Below are 23,380 nucleotides of genomic sequence, written 5' to 3'. Positions count from 1 at the left end.
CAAAGCTGCATTCGGAATTGAATGCAAAAAGATTATTTTACTTTTGTGGCCATGGATTAGCCACAACAGTACACAATTGGGATGTTTCCTTGAGACACGCATTTCAGGTTTTGGACTTTGGCTGTGTTCCACTTAAAAAATTTTACGGTCTTTCCGCACTAACTTCTGTGGACTCTGATGTACATATTTGCTTTCATTGAGCAAGAGCCCACTACTGGTGGAAAAATATAATTGGATTTAAATAGAAAGCCATAAGCTTATTTATTATTTACAAATTTTCCTTATGAATTTGTTATATGCACTATTCTACAGGAACTCTTGGTCTTTTGGGGAATAATAATACATGATAAAATAATAATGATAATACAATTAACTGTGGCTGTATAAAACAAAAAGATGACCTTAAGGTAGCTACAAGCATCATACCATTAAATCTCCAAGTGGAACACAGTCTTGGTGAAGAAAGAATGCCCGGTCCAAATACTGTTGTACCACCACTGCATCTTTGGGAGCATATCAGAAGCATTTATCTAGTCTAGCAACTGGAGATCAAGTTTTGGCACTAGAAAAAGCCGAGGTGGAATTCTTTATAAAGTCAATGTATTTTAAATGACTTGAAATTACTTATATATATATCTTAAAATTAAGTAAAACTTTCTCAAAAAACAAACAAGAACTTTTTGCCCGAGCTTTAATGATCAGCATTTGTTTGGTTTCATTTGATTTCTTGACATGAAATGGGGGGGGGGATATGAAAAATAAATGTGCCATGAACGTAAGCAGCCATGTGTTCTGTCCCTTGGTATTGGACATTTGAATAGGTGAACCAAAATAAAAATCCTTCTGCATTCTTCAGCCACACTAAAATCAACACTTTTGTGTTATAGTGAAACTAATAGTCTTGTATCTGCTCTCAAAGATGTCTGTCCAATCAGTAACAAACTACACAGTAACAATTAACTTATTTCAGGAGTGAGGCTTACTTACTGAAAAGACTGCATCAAAATGGTGAGAGCACATGATGCAGCACTCAAACCAGATGGATCCTAGGTAGAAATCACACATGAGATCAAAGACTGCACGGCCTACACTATAAAATGTTTACAAGAGATACAAAACCAGTGTCCACCCTTGTTTAAGCTGCCACCACTGTGAAGTTCTGCAGCAGTACACATAAGGGTTAACATCCTAGCTCATTTCTTAAGCCTTGCATTGTTTCACACCTATATTGCAGGTATGCAAAAGACAACCATCCTCTTAGACACTCAAACTATCTTTATATACATATTTATCTCTGCCACAGTCTATTCCACCTCTCTCTCTCTTCTCTCAAAAAAAAAAAAAAAGAAATAAAATGTGTAAGGTCCACATGCCACTGTCCTCTGTTGTTGTTCTTCTTCAGAGTTCAGTCTATATCTCAGTCGTCAGTTGTCTCCAGAACACTCTGACTCAGAGCCAAGTCCCAGTAGTGTTCGGTGCCATGCTTCTTAAAATGTTCCCTAGCCATGTTTTCTGTTGGACACTGCTTAAACTTCACCTCCCCGTAGCTACGTTCCTTGGCTGTACCCTGAGGAATGAAATTTATACATTTAAGTACACATAGGATTCATAAGAAAAAGGAAAGAAAAACTTATTATATACTTTGAATTACTTCATATCACAATGTCTACAGCAGTAAAAACCATGAAATGGCCAATAACATTATTGATCATTATTTTGCCATTTATTGCTGTAAAGCTGCTTTGAAACAATCTATATTGTATGAAGCGTTATATAAATAAAGGTGATTTGACCTGAATGAAACAGCAAAAATAGATTATTTCTATTACAAATGGTGAGTAATCAAAGTAATGCATCATTTTCAGTAAATGTTCCATTTAATTACATATGAAACGGCTATGCATTTACCTCCCAAACCAAGGTGCATTTATTATTCTTCCTAGAACCCTCATCATCTGAATCTTGAGGTTCTAAAAAAGAAAAGAAAAAAGCATGGAAGGTCAAAGGTCAGCTCCGAATAAAAGCTCATAAAAGGCTGATCATAAATGTTTAGTCTTCAGTCATTCACATTCCCCCTTACCATCTCTCTTGGAATTCGGCTCATCCCATTTAATCCTACTCAACATCAGTCGTTTAAACTTCTTCTGTGACTTGGGTCCTACAGGGAGAAAGGTGTCAATTAAAGATAAATAATGATCCTGAAAAAAATTATTTAAAAAAAAATCTGTGAGGATAATCATTAATAGAGATTGCCATATCACATTCACCAACCTCCCTCCACTACTACAATGTTGAGGTCTCTGTGCAGTACTACAGTGCCAGTAAGGTACAGTTGGTTTGCATTGGCCTCCACTTTAAACTTCTTGGCTGGGTTATACAGATTTCGAATTCTGCAGGCAAAGCAGATAAACCACTTGAGTAAACAACAGGATATAAACTGCCCACGCTATATGTATGTTGTTGTATGCAAGCAGCAAGAACAATGCAATTAAAAGTTGACAAAGCTGAAATCAGTAGCAAACAGAAAAAAAATCTGTATTGAATGTGACGAAACTGAGCAAATTTGGACTGTGATATAATAAGCCTTAGTCAGGTAGCACCATATTTAATTTTTTGGCAAGAATGAAAACAAGGAGGGGAGATCACGTGACCTATTGACAGAAATGGCAGCTTGAGTCCTAGAGCTCCCCTACTCAGCACCGAGAAATCATCCGTTCAAGTTATAGCTTCGGTATAATTTAATAATACCTGCTCCCTGGGTTCGTTTACCAGTGTGTGATGGCTAAACGAAGCTAAATTACAAAATAGTTTTCAATAGTTTAATATTTTTGGCCATTGGCTAATTCTCAGACAGTTGTATCATAAAATGTTATTTGATGACTACTATTATTCTGAATTGTGGGCTTCTCTATTCGCAATCAATTCAGAATGCAACTTTGTGGAGCTGTTGATTAGCAGGATGCAGTGCGGCTATAGGAAACACTGTGGTAGATTTTGTTCTCTAAAGCAGTACCCTGCAAGCTAACAAGACCCTGAAATTAAACTATTTAATCTACGATGTATTCAGTGCGTGTTACAGGACAAATATAAAATCTGAATGCACGATTTTAGCCGATTAGTCTAAAATTCGATTCGTACCTGTAAACAGCAATGTGAACCCCATGACTCAAATCCTCCTTAAGTTTCTTCACCTTCTTCTCTTTCCTTTGTTCTGTTGTGAGTTTGCGTGCTGCATTTGCCTCCTCGTGGGCCCTGAACATACAAAGTAAAACATCACTCTATGCAAATCAAACATGAAAGAACAGAAGCCTGTATTTCACAGAGTATAAATTAAATTTTTTAAATAATCTAAAACATTTTATAACTTATTTTCCAAAGCCAAGCATGCAAAATTCAAAAAGTGCACACATTTGGATTCATGCCGAGTGAGAGAAATGCTCAAGTTTGTTTGTATAGCGCATTTAATGTGTTTGTTGTATACTTTCATTCCTGTTCTGAATACACTTAAATTTAAAGGATTTGTTGTGGAGGGGAACTAAAATACATGTTTATAATGATTGTAAATGTGCCATTTTAACCAGGTGGGGCTTCTTTTCTGGAAAATACGGTACTATTGGCTTTGATACCAATCCTTTGTGCTTGTGAAACCACTCACTTCTGCCTCTTGGCCATTTGTGCTCTAACATGAGCCTCCACTTTAGTGGGGTCCTGCACAGCTTCCGTCCCCAAAACCCTCATCAGATTAGAGATACGCACTGCACACAAACATAGACACATTAAGATTGCATACACAGAGAAAAGTACAGAGTTGTAATCTAGTGGCTACTTTGTAGAAGCTAAAATATACGGGGTTGATACACATTTTTACCAATTCATGACTTTTGAGGCAATATACATGTACTAATGTTCCATGAAAAAATTATGTAAGAATAAAAATCCATGTTGAAATTTATCATAGTATCTTAACTAAAATTAATGACTATTAAAGGTATTGTAGCTTTTCTTCTAAAATTAATCCTTTTTTTATTGCCTGTATGTGAAGGGGTTGTAATCACACATTAAAATGATCCACTTGTCGGGTTTTGCTATTACCTCTGAAGGCCAGTATTCCTATTTCTATGTGAAGGCTTCGGGCCGGATTTACCGCGAAATCCATCGGATGTGACGTGCATGCGCGCTCCCGAGCCTCTCTCCTTTTTATATCCAGTCTATGCAACGGCACTGCAGCTAACTACATGGAGTCTGATAACACCAAAAAACGACATGCCTCCAGCACAACACAGACTCTAACACAAACTCCACATAAATATAAAAAACAAAAGAAGCTCGTCAGGCCAAACGTGAATCGGATCAACTTCGGACGAAAACACGGATCAACATCGGCAGAGCGTTTGAATTATGGAGAGACCTCCGCTTTGTTTTAGGTATAGATATATATTTAGGTATAAAAACAGACCCGGAGTTGGCTTTCATCCCTATTGTGATGCTTTCTCCGGTGTGTTGAAATTCTCAGTGTGGCCGGTACAATAAGTGCTCGCTCTTGAGTTCGAGCACGCGCACGAGCGCTCTTGTAAAAATTGTTTGCAATTTGAAACATCACCGCTAGAGGCTGCTAAAAACTACACATAGCCCCTTTAATACTATTTGTTTAAATAAGTACAAGCTCTGACTGTGCCTGATGCAGGGAACATAGCTTCACGAACAAGGGGGGAATTCCCTTAGGTGACTCTTATAGGAGGGATGTTTTTATTTTAATGATATAAAAATCATTAGGCTGTGGTCATGCATGTGGGGCGAATTTACTGATCCAATATACTGATTCTCAACTGTTTTATGTTTACTTAAGACAACCAACGTGGTGTATGGGGATACACGCCAAGACAAAGTATTTGGCCATTTAAGCGCAATAAGCCCCGAAAAAGAACTCAATTTGGCAGAACTCGAGTTGTTTGCGAGGTGGCTTTATGTGTATGCGCTTTGGCTGAGAGTGCACAGAAAACCGTCTCTCAGAGTACATAATGGTGTAAAATAGCTAGAATGTTTAAATTGGAAAGACTTAAAAAGACATGAAAATGAAAAAACTAAAATCGCAGCTTGCAGCGCTGACACAATGTGCTAAAATGTGAAGCCATTTGTGCGTCAGATAGAGAGAGAGACGAAGTGGTACTGCTGAATAACTGACGCTGTTTTAAATTACTGATTTGATAAGATATTATGAATGTGTGGATTCATTTATTGATCTAACCAACAAGTTACAGTGAATTTCCAGCATTATAAGAACGAAACCAGCACCGACATTCAGGCCCTAATTAAACATAGGCTATTCTATTATACAGACTTTTGAGAAACAAATTTCCATGACTTTTCAAAAAAGTATTATTCCAACACTTTTCAAAGCCTGGAAATTGGCATTTTAAAATTACATTACTTTTCCAAGTTTTTCATGACTGTACAAACCTTGAATATAAACCCAAGTGTTCATGAATTATGCTGTGAAAACTTTAATTGAAAAATAATAGTAATAAAGAATGAGTAGGTGTGCCCAAACCTTTGGCTGGTTGTTTGACATAATAAACATTTAAACCTGGCTGGTGATGTACCTTTGGGTTCAGGTGGAGGCATAAGACCCAATCGGACCTTTTCTTGCACCTCTTTCTGGCCTTCTCTACGTGTTTGTCTCCTCAACTTCTTTTGTTCTTTCTTAGTCAAATATACACCCAGAGTCACTGGCTTATCTGTATCCACTGAGAAATAGAAGCAAAAAGAGAAAGACAGAAATAGAAACAAAGTTAGACCAAATATTTGGATCAATGGGTCTTTTGAAATTCAAACAGTTTCTGTCTGCAGAATGTTTTGATGTTTAATGCATGCATGAATACCTGGAGGGGCCATCTGAATAGGATGTTCAAGTAGGTTGGTGACTCCGTGCATTTCCACCTCATCTAAATTTGTACAAGCAGATCTGAGAAAAAGAACAGAAATTTTACTCAATTATTTTATAAATTATCAAAAGGAACTGCATGACTGCCAGGTTAAATGGAAAAGACAGCCTTAATTCTTCACAATGTCAATACGACTTTGGACGGCACCATTTTTTTTTTCCTGAACCTGTCTTGTATATTTTAAAATTGTCTGTAGCAGATTTGAAAGCTATTGACCCTTACAATTCTATGTGGGAAGGCAAGATGTAGGAGTCCCACCACTCTATACGAGGAATCTCCCCCTCTCCCATCTCTTTCTTGGGGGCAATAAGAGCAAGTTTAGTGGAGGCCTGTATGCCTGTCTTCTTGGCAGCCTGAGCAATCTCCATCTGTAGCTTCTCCAGCTGAGCCTGAGGACAGGAGATAATATTATTTCTCTGCAATTATTGAGCTGTTTTTTTTTTATTCAAATTTTTAATCTATGATTTTTTTGAGTCAAAAATAAAGAGGGATGCTGTTGCCCACCTTGGTGCGAATGCGCTGGGCGATCTTCTCAAAGCGCCCCTGTTCATGGAACCTAAAGCCTTTCTTGGCTCTCTGTGCAGGAGTAAGTGCCACACGTGAGTCGAAGTAAGACGTGGATTCCAGGTCATCGCTGGGTTTTTCCTTTAACTGCTGCCGAAACTGTTCCCTCTTCACTGCTCTGATGTTTGCTAGAGTAAACAAAACAGAGAACATTAGAAAAAGTCTATTTCAAAACAACAAAATGTGAGAGATTCATATTTCTGTAGCAGTGTGTGGTACCTTTTAGAGTGGGCATACGATGTGTGAGTTCAACTTCTTTCCCACTGGCATCAACAGTTCGTCCGAGCTCATCCAAAATGAGGGGAGTTGGTTTTGTAATCTCACGAGGCTCCACTTTACTATAAGCAAACATGAGACAACTTTTAAGCAAATAAATCTCACCTTAACATGAGAACACATTGCAATTTAATACAAATGTTCCTAGGATACATGAAGCCTGTTCCCCATCCCAAAAAAAATCTTTATTATGTATACGAAAGTTATTTCTACATGTTTACAAAACTCACGGTGGTGCAATGCCCATGGCGTGCAGGTTAGCCAGGGCTACCAGGTTATGTGGCCCTGTGTTGCCCAAAGCACCCAGAATTCCTGGTTTCATGGCCAGTGTGGATTGGATCTTGGCCTGCAACTCAGCTGCCTTGCGGGCTTTCTCTATAGCGTCATTCATGAAGTTAGCAGCCTGAGAGGGGGCGATGGACTGGGTGGCACCCCCCGCTGGGAGGTTGGAACGTGTAGCACTAGGGTCCGTCTGAGATTGAACCATTCTAGGCTATAGGAGAAAGAACTAAATATGGTTTCCATTTTTAAAGCTTAGATGAAAAAGAATGACAGACAATTGGGGGAAAAAAATAACATAAGAGACAACATTGCTACTCTGAAAAGAAACAAGTTATTAATTATTAAAAATGTATAATAGCTGATTACTTATTTTAAAGCAGAAGTTAAAATCACTTAAATTAAACAAAAGGAACACATTCATTGGAACATAGTAATTATATTTATACCCCTTCTCAAAAAGTCGGTAACACAGTATACAGTAATTAAGTAGTTCTAAATCATTTGTAAACTATTAGTAAATTCATATTTTATAAATTGTGGTCTTTACACTGTTAACATGCATACAAAAAACAGTAAGTTCATAGTGTCAGTTTTTCACGTTTTTTTTTTTTATGTAATAAAGTTCAGCATTAGTTTACTTGGAGTGATTTGTTTATTTTCATTCAGTATCCACTTTGAAAACTATTGGTTATTGTCCAGTGCCATCCAACCTGGTTATTGTTATCGGTAAAATCCACTATCGGTCGACCTCTAATCTAGGGTGTTTTAAAAGAGTGGATCTTGTTAAAAGTTACATATGGTGGCTAAGCTGGAGCATTCCTGAGCCTCAACCCAGTGCGTGAACGGGACTATGACTGCGACTTTACGAGACTAATGATAAGCAGAGACAACAAGATGGCGACATTTATCGGATTGGTGAATTCGATATTACAATACCGATACCCGATTATGGGAAAATGCTTAAATATTAGACATAAAAGAATAACAGAGTGCACACCACAACTATAACGGCACTTAGTCCTTATTTAATAGCAATTTTGTATTTTCCATGACCTAATCTAAAGTGACGAGTATTTACTCCTAATAAACATTAACAGCTCCTTTAATATAGGTTTAAAATACTGTACATCACTTGTATGGTTAATCATTTGTTAATGCATAAAAACCATTATCTAACTTGAAATAAGAACTAATTAAACAATATTTATTTAATAATTAAAGTGACGATGAATGAAGAACTCTATTTGTATATAGCCTATTGATGTATTAAAGCCACACTATGTAATTTTTCACCACTAGAGGTTGTTTATTCAAAACAAAGGCGAGGCTTGATGACACCTAGTGCTGGGTGGTTTACCGGTTTTTACCGAATACCGGTGTTCATTTTTGTTATATTAATTTTAATATACCGCAATATCGGTGTATGTCGATTTAACAACGCTCGGAAAGCGACGTGTCACTGTTTGAGAGGGTCTTTTCACTGTTGCACTGGTGATGCACAGCTGTGTGTGTTACTAAGCGTGACGGTGAAGATGGATAGGTTAAACTATAATTAATAGCTGTCAAATTATATTACAGTTTAATATGTTTCAATAATGTTGAAACAATGTATGTTTCCTGATAAAGCAGCGCTTATGAGCCGTTACCGTAGAAACTGCTATTTCTGCCGGTCTTAAAGCACCACCTGCTGGCACCTCTTTGTAAACAGCATCATTTTGTGGGGCCTTGCAAACATGTATTAATAGTAGTGTGGATTTTTTTTAATACAATATTCACAGATGACAGTAAAATAGGGCATCCTAAGTCAATCTACTGCAGCATTTCCTCTCTCAATCAGTAGAAAATGTGGTTAACACCCAGTCATACTTGGGGAAAAAAATACCATCATATACCGTGAACCCGGTATAATTTTGAAAAATACCATGATATGGGAGTTGCTGTCTTCACCTCCACAGCCGGTGGAGAATACGACGGCACTCGCGCAGAAATCAAATTCATGGATGACCGGTAATGTATTAAAGATTTATAAACTTTACGAAAGCCGTTGGAGCGGAATGAGGCCGCTGGAGCAAGACAAGCTCCAGAGACAAGCAAGACACTCGGCTCGAGAGCAGTGGAGCTTTTATTACGCCGCAGGCGCTTCCGCTTCTTCCGGCGATGCGTATGCGCTATTGCAGCGCTGTTTGTTCATATTAGATACATTTGAGTGTGATGAAAGTTGTTATAATGCTACTCTGTGCGTTCGCTCAGCGGCCACTTGTTGCACACTGCAGTGAGCTAGATCGATCTTAGGTCTGGTAAAACATGGTACTCGTGGTAAATCAAGACAACGAGATTTAAACAAGACTAACTGTGTTGAGCTGTATAACAATGATTAGGTTTCTGTCGATGAATGTATACACAGTTGCTCACCTTTCCAATAAAATACATAATATATTATAGCGTCTTTGGTGTTTCAATGGTTTCGATGTATACACAGTTGCTCACCCGTCTAATAAAACGCATAATATATTAAAGCGTCTTTGGTGTTTCAATGGTTTCCACAAAATAAGTGAAGGGAAGCGCAGGTATGATGGTCCGTGTCCTGATTAAAACTTCTTATTTCTCTGGATTTAAACATTCTTAGAAACATTTGGGATAATATAAGTACACAAATCCACAAAATATATAACATTGTTCAAGTGGGTTTTGGATATTTTCATCCAAAAAAACTTACCTTTAAAGTGAAGACCACAGTTTATAAACTATGAATTAACTGTGAACTAATAGTTTGCAAATGATTTATAAGCACTTTGTTACTGTACACATTTATTAGTGTTACAGGTAAACATTTTAAATCTACATTTAACTTCTAACAAGAAATATTTTATTCCGCATATATTATATTGTGAAAAACAAAATTACCTGTGATTAATTTATCAACAATCATAAATTAAGGCGAGACACGGCAGGCAAAAACATAATTTTTTTTTTCACTGGTCAATTTTGAGATTTTGGGCTATTTGTCTTTAATAACATGTCTTCTTTCAGACTTGTGCTGAAAAAAAGTCCAAAATACACATTTAGGTCTTTATTTTACTACACTTTGTTTGCGTGTGTAGATTTTGCATAAATTCAACAAAAGTTGGCGTTCTAAATCATCCTGCTGCACCGCGATCGCTGTCTGCACCCTGTCATCACACACACCGTTAGAAAGCTCTCTATCTCCTTTGCAACGCTATCGAATCCAAATATGCATGTATCACATATATACAATACTTTACACACTATTTATACAAAACAATTATATTACACAACACATTTCAAGTTTTGTATAATATAATTACTATATAATACTAAACAAATCTGTAATTGTGGGATCCTAAAGTGGTTGTGAGTCCCTCAGGCAGATTCATATTCACATGTGTGATGGACTGTTGATGTGTGGTTTTGATGTTTTGAATGTTATGATCAGTGATGGATGAAGCAATGATGAGTTTTGGATGTTAAACAGTGTGATACATTGATTTTACATGGACCTAAAGCATATTTTGTCTGTAATTCATGGCTTTCAATAGAAATTAGTGGAATTTTGCCATAAAAATCTTTAAAGGCCGTTTTCTCAAAATTAGTTTTTTCCTACACTCCTAGTGACAATTTTCCACTTCTGTAGCACCTATATACACCAAACTTTACAGTCCTATTCCTAACTATATTGTGAAGGTTTGTTCAGAGGGTTTTGTTGATGTATCATTCTTGGCCTGATTTATATGACATTTTATGCCTAAAAATAGGGCGGAAATCATTTTTTTAAGGCTATTGGCAGTATTTTCTGATTTACAGGGTAACAAAAGGAGATATTCATAATCCCTTCTGTAAATGTCTTTTCATTGAATATATCACAAAAAAAATGCAAAAAAAATTTTGAACCTTGTTTTTTTCATCTTCAGAAAAGTCACTTCAAAATATATGCAAATTAGTGCATATTTAATTAGATATAGCCTGATTAGCATATTTAAACATAAAATTACAGAAAACTTGCAATACATTTTTTTCTCCTATTCATGCAAGTAATCAACTGGTAAAGTTTCATGGTGATATCTGTACGTTAAAAATTTTACTCTATTCACCAGTAGTGTCTCGCCTTAAATAAACAATAAATGCAAGGTATTTCTATGATTCCTTAGAGTTCTTTTGAACAAAGGTAGTACAGGGCCGTTACTGTAAACAGGTGTTTGGTATTGTTTATTACCTGTGTAGAGGGGACAGGAGCCACAATACTTAGCTGTTTCTTTCTCTCCTCAATCTGCCGTGTGGCTGCTTCCATCATTTGCTTTATCTGAAAATAGAGCATCACAGATAGTATTTACACTTGACACAGGCAGTCCATCAAAAAATATTCAATTATGAGCAATTATGTTGTGTCCTCTATAAAAAAAAAAGCTGTGAACTTTCACACTTGTGCAGCACTAAGCAATATCTGTTTTACCCAAGTACTTACTAGTCATTAAATGTTCTAAATATTGTAGTGATCACACATCATCCCATTACTCATTTCATTAAATTGTCAACATTTTATTGAAGTGATCCTGTACATACTCCATCAGATACCTCTGTCTAGTGTCTTCTTTTATTGATGGTGTGTGTTACCTGCATCTTGGTAAGCATGCCAGGACTCTCTGTAGGGGGTCCAGGTAAAACAGCTGGTTCATCCACCTCCTCAAAGCGAGGTGCTCTCTTCTTCTTTACCCCTGTATCCACACTGTGCCCATCCTTCACTCCTTCCACCTCATCTCCAAACACTTCCTAAACAAACAAATAAAACAGATAAAAAGACAGAAAGTTTACTTAACCATAACTTTTACCTTATATTGAGTGTCAGTTTCACAAAACAGTGACTCAATTTATTCAGAACAGACTTAATTTCTTTAATAAATGTTACTTCTTGCTCAGACATTGTAGGCATACAAAACTCTATACCTTCAGCTCTCTTTTGCGGTTCTTCTCTCCAGCTCCTTTATTGCCACGGGAGTTTTTGCTTTCTTCAAGAGCTTCAAACAGACGCTCGACAAAGCTGCTTGCTGAATCATCAAGAAACGGCCTTAGCTGGTCTAAAAGAAGAGAGATATTGATCTCCATTAATGAAGAGTTTTGTGGAATTATTCACTGCCTTGCCACAGTATATCAGCCGAATAATAAAATTCTAAAATCTGCTCTTCTAATTCTTCATAAACCAGTGCTGCCATTGATGCCGTTTACACTGGACGTGACAAAGCAACCGCTACAAATCCATTTGTTCTTTGTGTAAGAAGTAGCGTGAACGCTTGAAGTACTTCAGAAATAGAACAGGGCATTAGTTTAATGTCAGGAATTTGTTCTGTCGCGCTGCATCCAGTGTAGACAGCATCACTGATTATAATGGTTTCTGTTTGCTTTTGTCGCATCGCTCCGCTCACATCTGGTGTAGACACGGTGTTAAGTAAAAAAAATGAGATGGGATAGGTAAAGACATGTCAAGCCAATCAAAAAACAGCAATCATGTTTCTTTAAAAATTTTTAAAATGAGATAGTTTTTTGTCCCTAATCACAAAAAAATACTAGCTTGTTTCCACACACCCCAACTTAAGGCCCATTCACACCAAGAACTAGCAGATGATATTGTTCTGTTTAGAGGTTGGCCGATTAATCGGACGATTTTTTGCATTTTGTAACATAATCGGCATAGGCCAATATCCAAGTATATCAAGCCGATTATTAGGCAGGCGCATCTGTGAGCAGCCTAGTGTTGTTGTTGTTGTGGAACACGTGTTCGACGCACGCTGCTGCTAGAGTCATTTTCCAGCAGAGTGAGCAGACCTCATTCAGTGCCTAAGGAAGGAGCTAAGTTCCTTGGAGAAAACGGTAAGGATTTACTTTGGATATTGATAGCGTAGTTGAAGTTGCATTATCACAGCAGAAGGGCTGCTATCAACTTTCGTTTATTTAATATATTTGTTATACATTATATGTACAATATGTTTTTACATTATACATTTTTAATTTAAGTGTACAATTGCAGATTGGTCAAGTGTTCAATAAATGTTTTTGTAGAGAAATTTTGTCTATCTCAAGCAATTATTTGTGTTACATTTTATCTTTCAAATATACAATTTTCAAATTTTATCTTTCAAAAAACAAGCACATATCGGCCAAAATAAATCGGTAGGATTTATCAGCCATCGGCCGACCCGGATTTCAAAAGATTGGCATCGGCCTGAAAAAACCCATATCGGTCGACCTCTAGTTCTGTTTTTTTCTAAGCAGAATGAATTCTGATTGGCAGTCAATGTTTTAATCATTCAAAAGCTGGAAAAATCCTTCTAAAGTTATGCCAATGATATTGTTTCTCTGTGCTGTTATAGAAGTGATATTAGAATGATTTTTATAACTATATCTTTATCGTTATAATTATCGTCCTTGGTGTGAACAGACCTTTAATGTTTTAGATTTTACAGAATTTGCTGATTTAACCACAACTGTTGATTAATACTTACAAGTGTATCATAGTTTAGTTTCATTTGAACTCCTTTTAACAAACTACTAATGATTTTAATACTGATTTGGGGCAAATTACTCATGTTCAATATTCACCCAACCTTTTTTAGTCCCCAGAACAAAACATTCTCTAATCTGTACAAGTTTAAAAGCAATTAATGAAACATTAAAACAGCAAATTAAGGATCTCTTTATTAGTCAGTGCATAAATCTCTTTAAATTACAACAAATTTTGAAGCTTATAGAGAACTTAAAAATTGAAGCTGAGTGAGGTCATGTTATGTTTCAATGGCAAACCTACATGGTTAAAGATGTACAAAAATTAAGCAGAATTATTATCCATATCCATTTCCCGTGTTTATCCATGCAACTATAACATCAATCATGATGACATGAATATATAAAGGAACTTTCTGGATTGCTAGACTCATTTACAAGCTTCAAGCAATCAGGCTCAATTACATATTCACAATGAATGTTAAGATACCAATAGCCCCTTTCACACAGCGCGCTGATCTCGGGAAATTGCCGGGAAATTGCCAGAACGCCTGTGTGAACGCAAACACGACCTGGGATTGATGCCGGGATCGATGCCGGGTTGGGGACCTAGTAACATTGTCGGGATCAGTCCCGGAACGCACGCTGTGTGAACAAAAGCCGTAATCAATGCCATGTCGTAATGATGATGCTGAAGTGAAGTGAAAGCAGTCTAGTGAAACGGTAGGTAATGCGCTAGTTTATGATCGAATCAGAGAAAAAAATGCACAAGCGTGGTTACTCGAGAGAAATCGCAGCTCATAAGCAAACTATAGACGCTGCTGAGATATTTCATGTCACATCAATGTCACGTGTCTTTACGGGATTTTCACGGGTTGTGTGTAGGGCTGGGCGATATAGCCTCAAAATTCTATCACGATATTTCAAGAATATTTGCGATAATGATATTTATGACGATATAGACATTTTTTTTGTTGTTGTTGAAAATTTTCTTATTATGTTTATCTCGCCTAAATGTTTGCTCACTCATTGCGTTTTTACAATGTGGTAATTTTGTTGTTAAGAGTTTATACAACACAAGGAAGCTTGATTTCAATCTTTGAATTAAATGTTAAATGTGCGTAGGTCTAACACCAGTATTCAGAAATACTACAGAAACATAATAAAGTAATCAAATGTAAAATAACACATAGTCTTTTAGTTCTGTTTCCTGATTAAATTAAATACATAGGCTAATAATTCTCATTCATTACAATTAAAGCTATCTTTTGTTGTTTTGACGATAACATTAATGACAGACGCATAGCCTATGGCTGCTGTCACTTTTACAGCTAGTGCACGGATCCATTGCTGTTTTCATTATACTGTCTGTCACACTGTCACATGCGTTTTATACATAACCGACTGTGTTTATGAGTATACTTACCAAGACCGGAAGTTTTACACAATTTTGCGTTTTTCCCCCCATTAAAGCGATATAATCCACGAAAAATAACTTTAGTTTTTCGCAAGCTGTAGGCTACTCTATGTATGCACGCAGTGCAACTCTCTCAGAGAGTGCGCGAGTAACTTACTGGATAGTTTAAAACCGCTTGAATGTTTAAACTGATAAGAATTAAGAAGACTTGATTATAAACTTTAGTTACGATGCACTGATGGCCCGATTGTGCAAGAGACCATTCAGTCATGTCCCGACTCCTAAACGCGCGCGAGAGAAGACGCGCGTCGGCAGCCCCGCTGAACACTCAAGCTGTTTGTGAAATTGCTAAATCGTCATCGGAGGCTGACAGGCTGCTCTCGCGCTCAGACAGGTGTTGTTGTCGTGCGTGCTAGGGAACGTTAAATGCGCCATACGTCATCGCGTCGCTATATCATTGATATCGCGATATGACACTTTTTTATCATGTAAAAATGTATACCGGTCTTATCGTGGACGGTATGATATGGCACAGCCCTAGTTGTGTGTGAACGCACTTCTCTGAATCCGGAAAATCACTGGCAGTGTGAATGAACCAAAATCAAACGAACCCAGGTCAAATCCCGGGTCACTTTATCCGTGTATTTTTCGGAATCTCTGTGTGAAAGGGGCTATAGAGATCTTTTAAAAAAAAAATCATTATAGCTATAAGGAGGCTAAACTTAAGCCTGGCATACACAGTGCGAGTAAGAGTTTAGACACTCGGCAGCTTGTTGTGAGCCCTTGCACATGATATGAGTCAGGTGATAATCGTGTCAAAGCAGTTTGTATACGGCATGGCTGTACCTGTACATTGCAAACTAGTGGCAATTGCTTGAGTTTTGGTGCTAAAAACATGAATATTTCCAATGGCAATGCTATAGCTTCAGATGAAAAAAAAAGAATGCTGTGCAAATGAATACCGGTAGGTGAATAGCAAAGAACAGCAAGGTCAACAAAAACAACTTGAGTGTATTTATATGTGTGTGTTAGGGCTGGGCGATAAATCGATTTTATCAATTAACTCGAATGTGTAGTTTACGCTGATTTCTTTAAATGAAAATCGGTTTTCTCTTTAACAACCGCCAACGCTCCCATCTGGGCTCCCGTAGTTCCGACCGGGCTCAGCGCTTGCCATGATAGAGATGCACAAACAACATGGCAAATGAACAAGACCGCTGCAGCAGAAGCACACCCACCGAAAACATTTACAAGCTAAATCTGCAGGCCTCCCAACTCTCACGAGTTCACTGTGAGAGACGCACTTTTTACACGCTCTCACGCCACGCATCCATTTTCTCACGCAGAGAAAAATCGCGAAGCAAAGAGGACACTGACACCGACAGACAAGACAGGGCAGGTTACTATCGATATGAAACAGATTCTCAGCTCTCAGATTCTGTCAATTTTATTACGAAATTCAAACAATAAACACCGTTTTGGTGCTTGTAAATGTGACGTGAAAGAACGCTGGCAGATCTCAGTTCAAGCGGTACGTGAACCGATCATCTGTTACTCTTTACTACCAACTTACCGAGATGTAATCAAATCGATTGATCAGTGTTTTTCAACCGCGGAAAGATGTCCATAAAACAGCTGGAGAACAACATATGTCACGTAACGTTATATTTACCTCAGGATGCCTTTTAATGACCCATAGCACGCATGTTAGTTGGACTTAAAATAATTGCTATAGAGAGGGGTATTTTGCTAAATATGATAACTATATTACACATTTATTATATTTTTACCTATATCATTAAAATAGTATAATGTTGTTATCATAAGAAATGCATTATATTTAATTTGAGTTAGTTTTAACCTTTAATATTAGCCCACCAACTGACAGGGCTCTCTGTATGTTTACAGCATTAGGTTATTTTTTTTAAATTTTTTTTGGAGAACAATTAACACATTAACGTATCTACTGTACCTATTTATCCAAAGGAATTTATATTGAATCAAGATAAGAATCAAATTGAAGTTGAAATTGTGAAATTTGTGTTAAGCAATAATAAAAACAGTAGCATACCAGTAAACTTAATAAAATTATGTTTAGTTACCAAATAATTTGATGCAAGTTTTTTGTTTTTTTACACATCCCCCCAATCCCAATCCACCCATTTTATTTTATGTTACATTTTCATTGTTTTCACAGACAGGGCCTGTCCTCTTGTCTTTTTGGCTTGTTGTTTCTGATTGCACTTTAATCGAGATCAAATCCCAGAAGGGAATATTAAAACAAAATCAAGTTAAAACTTGTTTTGAACAATTTCTTTGTCATCTGCAGATTGATTTTAAGTAGGGAGAGAAAAAAATCAATTTAAATTGTAAATCGAATTTTTTTGTGAAAAAATCAGGGATTTTTTAGGCCATATCGCCCAGCCCTAGAGTGTGTGCGCGTGCGCGCTAGAAGCCTATGTGATGTGGTTGTATGATCTGGGAACCCAGGAGACCCTATACACTGGTCAAATTCAGCCAGACTACACAAATGTTTTTAACCTGTTTAAAAATTATTGGGAGGAGCTTGTAAGGTACTGGGTTCAGCTCGTAGTTCCTCTCACACAATACAAGGTGAGACAAAATGAATATGAGCAAAAACGATTGATGTGTGCTTTCTCAAGCCCGTTTCACATATACTCCGTTTGCAGTGCGTATGCGGTGCGTATTTTTTTACGTACCCATGTTAACAGGTTAGAACTTTCACACTGCACGCGAGTGCGGTCCGGCGATCCGTTCCAGGTGCGGTGCGTATACAGCAGCGCACAGATCGTTTTCGCAGTCTATTTTTGCTGGGCTGAATTAAAGTGGCAGCGCATTGTTCACATTAAAATAGACATAGATTGACAAGAAACTGTAATAATTTCATCATATACGCATAATTACAGTTAAAGCTCCAGTAGGTAGCTTTTGTAAACAAATATATTTGTTAAAACTCTCGTTATGTCCTGAAAGTAGAATATGAGACAGATAATCTGTGAAAAAAAATCAAGCTCCTCTGGCTCCTCCCTGTGGTCCTACTGCCATTTGCAGAAATACACCGCTCCCGGTCAGAAACAACCAATCAGAGCCAGGAGGAATGTCTTAGCAGTGTCAATCACGCTCGTGTACGCGCTGATCACCCCTCTCTTGCACAGCGCGAGCGCGTACCGTCATTCGTGACTCTCCTGTTCAAACTCGTTCATCCAAATGAACGAATCTTTTTTCGATTCAGTTCGTTCATTCAACGAACGAATGACTCGAAAAAAAATTTGTTCATTTGGATGAACGAGTTCGAACAGGATCACGAACGTGCATCACAGAACAGAGCATTATTCATCGTCTGGTATCGTTTAAAACCCTTTGAAGCTGCGCTGAAACTGTCATTTGGTCCTCGAAACGTTTGTGTCCTATTGAAGTCCATTATATGGAGAAAAAGCCTGGAATGTTTTCATCAAAAAACTTAATTTCTTTTCGACTGAAGAAAGAAAGACATGGACATCTTGGATGACATGGGGGTGAGTAAATTATCAGCAAAAGTTTTTTTTTTAAAGTGAACTAATCCTTTAACGTTATCTTAGTAGCTATAACGTATAGAAAGAGTGCAACCTTATAAAGTTACATGTATTGCAAAATACATAATGATTTGAGGACCAAGTTTGTAGTCAAAGTATGGGCAGGCCATAGTCAATGTAAAGCATATTGTTGATGTTTCGTCCCTATTAGTGAATGTTCCATAACTGTTTGTAATCCGCCGTCATCGGTGGTCCTGCTTACTAGCCTGCGCGTTCACGGCAGGCTCCGCTGTGGGGGAGGAGCTGTGGAGGGAGGGCTGTAGCGTAGCAGAGAGCAAGCGGGTTGGACCTGTAAGTTGTGCTTGTTCAAATTTTCAGGCAAAGTCAACATTTTCTCAAAACTCCCTACTGCAGCTTTAAGGTGTTCTACAGTTACTAAATTACAGGGTCAAGAAAAACAAAAAAGTATGATTATAGTCTCAAAAGTTGCAAAATGCCATCATATATGATTTTTCCCCCCTCAAAAAATACATGATATATATTTTGGGGAGGGGATGGGGGGAAACTACTAGAGATGCACCGATTACAATTTTCTAGGCCGATTCCGATTTCCGATTTTTCATGAGTTTGGCCTGCCGATACCGATTTTAGCCGATTCCGATTTCATTTTTTCTAACCACTTTACAGCAAACACAAATATTTATTTTCTGTCTTTTCTTTAATAGAACATTTTACATAGAACATTTTTTGAACAAATTAAATAAAAATGAACTATATGAATTATTACTAATGGTGTGGGAAATTCACACATGTAAGTGCAGTGTTATGGTATGGAAGAATCATTTTCAATTCCTATATTCAACTATACAAAAATGTGATATATTTACTTATTTAGGAAACTAAACTTCTGTATGAAAACAGGTAATGGCAATAAAATAATATATAAATAGCAAAAATAAATAAATAAATAAATATAGCCTTGCAGTATAAAGGTATTCATCCAAACACACACACAGGCTTATTGCAATCACTTGAACATCAATGGCAAGTTTTATTTCGCAAACAGCTCTTCTCCTCTGCCACATTTTCAGCCAGGCTAAACAAGCGCTAAGCTCGGGCAAGTAGAGCAAGTGCAGGGAAACGATTGGGAAATAATAAAAATAATTACTTTTCTGACATAGCCTACACCAGTTCTTGTTAAAACACACCAGACATGCAAATTCTGGGCACTTTTGGGGTGAAATCATATTTATTTTGTCCAACAAAAGTGTGCTTTCACTTTAATTGAGCGTGAGCAGTGCAGCAAAAATAGACTCTTCGCCGAAACCCGCGCTTCACTGCTGCCCACGCGACGCTCCTAATCGACGCTCACGCGCTGCTACCGCTCTCGGTGTGAATGCACTCATTGATTAACATGCACTGCGGGGGAAAAAAACGCGCTGCTCACGCTTGCGGTGTGAAACGGCCGTAAATCACGAGGTTTCCTACGTGCGTTCCGTGTGCACGTGCGATGCAGATGTTGCGCAATGTTAATCATGCGGCGCCCGAGTGCATTTGACCGACAAAAAAAATCGGAATACACCAGACTGACCGGCCGGTCATGGCCGATCACGTGAAAATCGTCCGATTCCGATCACCAGCCGATCAATCGGTGCATCTCTAGAAACTACATGTAACAAAGAATCACAATAATTAAAATTTATTTTCATACTGTTTCAATGTCTTAATGTCAAAGTTAACTTAGGATTTAAAATCAAAATTACTTAGCCATTTTTGATTTTGTGGCACAGAAACTGCGGATCAGTCGCGCACTGCAAACGCAGCATATGTGAAAGCACTATAGCGCGTGCTGCTCCTGTACTGTATACGCACAGCAACACACACCGCATACGGAGTATGTGTGAAACGGGTGTGAGACTAGGGAAAAAAAACACTTGCGAGCTCCTACGACAGCAAAAATCCCACTGTGTACGCCCAGCATTAGGTTTGCTGCAGAAGTAAAAACTGTCTTCAGGACAGAAGAAACATTTCCAATTTGCGTGAGAGACGGTTTCTCCCATCTCCGCAGGCATTCACCCCTACAGTAGAACTGTAATTTCATTGTAATATGATATAGCAGGTACAGATATAACTAAAATCAATCAGTACTAGGGATGTTAAAGATTGATCGACGATCAATTAATTGTCAATAATACATTTAATCGATAAAATGTATCGATCATCGATTAAGCAGGTTCATAGACGTGCGTAGTGCTCAACCGCGAAACATGTAAAGCGAGCATGCCGGAGTTATGTTTGGGATCATTTTACACCATCATGATTATAAATTTGTGTGTGCATTCGCAGCCTTTTGTTTTGTGCAAATGTAAGTTGTAATATTGTGTTTATTTTGTGTAGGCCTATCTATATCTGATTAATCTCATATAGGATGCATTTGGTTTAAAATTTATGTAGTAAAGTGTACGGTGATCCTCTTCAGCTTCAGCGCGTGCAGCTCAAACGGCAATGCACGACTTATAATGACTATTGGGACTGTCATATTACATAACATTATAAAGAGAACAATATTGTAATAAAACACTGAATTACTTTGGTTTAGTTGCTGTGTCGCGTTGCTCCAGGAAGAGCGTGTCCACAACATGAGTCTTTCTGAATGGCACGTAACTTAGTTCAAATTCACTTATGCATTCTCGTAATTTGGTGGAGATATAATTTGTAATATTATGTTTATTTTGTCTTGTATTTATTAATCTCACATAGGATGCGTTTCTTTGAGTTAAATAACGCACTAGCAAAGTGCTCCAGTTTACTGGTATTCATTCAGCGCATGCAGCTCAAACAGCAATGCACGGCTAATAATAACGATGATTGGGACTGTCATATTACAAAACATGAGAACACCATTTTCTTAAATCATTGTGAATTCATTGGGTTTAGTTGCGGTTTTCAGAGTGTTGTTCCAGGAAGTGCGCGTCCACGACAGTCACACATTCTGAGAAGCACGCATCTGAGACGCAGTTGGTGACACATTATAATAGTTGTTATTTGATAATTCATTAATTAAATGATCAATCATATCGAAACTTTTTACAATCCTACTAGCCCTTTATTTAGAATAAAAACCATTCTCATTCATTTGGTGAGGAACATGTAGTTTTGAGCAGCATTTGCAGACCTGGTCATGCTGTTGGCCATATTCCACTGCAGTAGATGCATATTGCAGTATTAAGGCTAACGATTAATGGATTGTTAATTAAAATAACGATCGATCATGGGTATTTGTGAAAATTGACATCACTAATCAGTACATGATATATACATATAAGGCAAACATCTTACCTGTGGTTTTTCTCTTGTCCAGGCCTTTTCCCACACAGTGTAACGCTGCTGTGACCACAGTGGGTTCAGAAAAACCAAGGACCTTCTTTACTGTGCGTTCCACCCATGGCCTCAGCTCATCAACCTCACGCTTGGGAAGAGACATACTGGAGGAAAATCTAACAGACAAACAAACAAAATGTTAGACATACAGTTAATGTCACAGACCACTTTCAGTTTTACAGCTTATTTATATTCACATTAATAGATATGTCTAATCGTTTATTTCCTTTACAGCCAGATATTTATAACGGTTCTCTATTTACGGTCTCAAATCAAAATCTGCTTATTGGTCACTACTTTGCAGTGTCAGTCCACAAATCAATACATTTTAATAAATTAGTAAACCACTAAGTTATAAGAAATGGGCCCGAACAACAGTATACAAATGTTTTGTATTTGGTGTTTGATTTAGTCTCAATGTGTGATTCCAACTTGTGCACGCATGACAGAGTTTTGCTTTTGTACAATTCTAAGAGCAACAACGAAGACGATACATTAAAGAAAACATTACTTATTAGAATCAGTAAAACAAATATTATCAATGTTTAACATTAGCTGCGCAAGATTCAGTTCAATCGTGTTGTGTTGCTGGCCTCAAGAGTTCACTGAAGTGGCTTTTAACTTAAGTCTCTCAGAATGTTACCAAAGTAACAAATCAAATGCACTGCAAAAAATATCATACTGTCCAGTTATTGACAGCAGTCTACAATACCAAGTTGCCGCCGTTATATTACAGTAACAACTATAATTGTAGCAACGATAATTTAATGCGTGCAGTTATAAGTCACCATGGTAATGTAAGAAGAAGGGTCTAAGAAGGGTGTCGGTAGCAAACGAACCGAACCTTAACACAAACACTTACCTCTAACTTTATTCAGCTGTTTTACAGCAATCTGGCAAGTTTCCTCGTTATCAAAAATTATCGTATTTTCTTCCTCCACACCAAATCACTAAAATAAAATAATCCGATAGTTGTGTAAATAAGGGGAGGAAAAAGAACTGAAATGTTTCTAGACTTCTCTGCTCCCACGGTGTTCGCTGAACGTTTTCCAATGTCGAAACGGAAACGGAAGTTGATCGTGAACGTTTCCTCCGGAAAGACATTGACGCCGGACACACTGCTGTCATCTGTCGACCTGGAGCGGAAAATTTCGTATTTGTTCAACATAACCTGCTTAAAATTAAGCTACTGATGATACTGATATCATTAAACGTTATTAACCCTTTACTGGCCAAACACAGGAAAAATGGAAACACCTTTCTTTGATTACAATTTAATTTTCGTTTACTAAAAAATGAAAATAGACTTTCTTAAGGATACAATAACACTTGCTAATATGTGTATTTTAAATTATTCACTTTACCTAACTATAGATTCTCCGAAATTTCTATAGACCAGGGTGTGTCCAATCCTGTTCCTGTCCTGCAGAGTTTAGCTCTCCAACCCCAATTAAACACACCTGAACCAATATGAT

At 37.5% G+C, this 23,380-nt stretch overlaps 1 protein-coding gene across 1 annotated transcript; it reads right to left on the bottom strand.

Moving 5' to 3' along the window:
* Positions 1 to 677: 677 nt before the first annotated feature.
* On the bottom strand, positions 678 to 23,036 carry prpf3 (PRP3 pre-mRNA processing factor 3 homolog (yeast)). The gene is made up of 17 exons (XM_077207366.1): positions 22,768 to 23,036; positions 21,864 to 22,021; positions 12,024 to 12,154; positions 11,694 to 11,849; positions 11,296 to 11,382; positions 7,013 to 7,275; positions 6,726 to 6,844; positions 6,447 to 6,634; positions 6,165 to 6,331; positions 5,880 to 5,962; positions 5,601 to 5,744; positions 3,656 to 3,755; positions 3,139 to 3,252; positions 2,272 to 2,390; positions 2,081 to 2,158; positions 1,909 to 1,970; positions 678 to 1,567 (listed from the first exon to the last, which is right to left on the bottom strand). The coding sequence occupies exons 2-17, from the start codon at positions 22,006 to 22,008 to the stop codon at positions 1,418 to 1,420; spliced, it is 2,106 nt and encodes a 701-aa protein (XP_077063481.1). The 5' UTR covers positions 22,009 to 22,021; positions 22,768 to 23,036; the 3' UTR covers positions 678 to 1,417.
* Positions 23,037 to 23,380: the final 344 nt, after the last annotated feature.

This window comes from Siphateles boraxobius, unplaced genomic scaffold (assembly GCF_051911475.1).
Source record: "Siphateles boraxobius isolate OS27281-9 unplaced genomic scaffold, OSU_SipBor_1 12, whole genome shotgun sequence".
Classification (NCBI taxonomy): domain Eukaryota; kingdom Metazoa; phylum Chordata; class Actinopteri; order Cypriniformes; family Leuciscidae; genus Siphateles; species Siphateles boraxobius.
The sequence above is the reverse complement of the archived record's forward strand: the minus strand, read 5'-3'. Positions and strand labels throughout refer to the sequence as shown.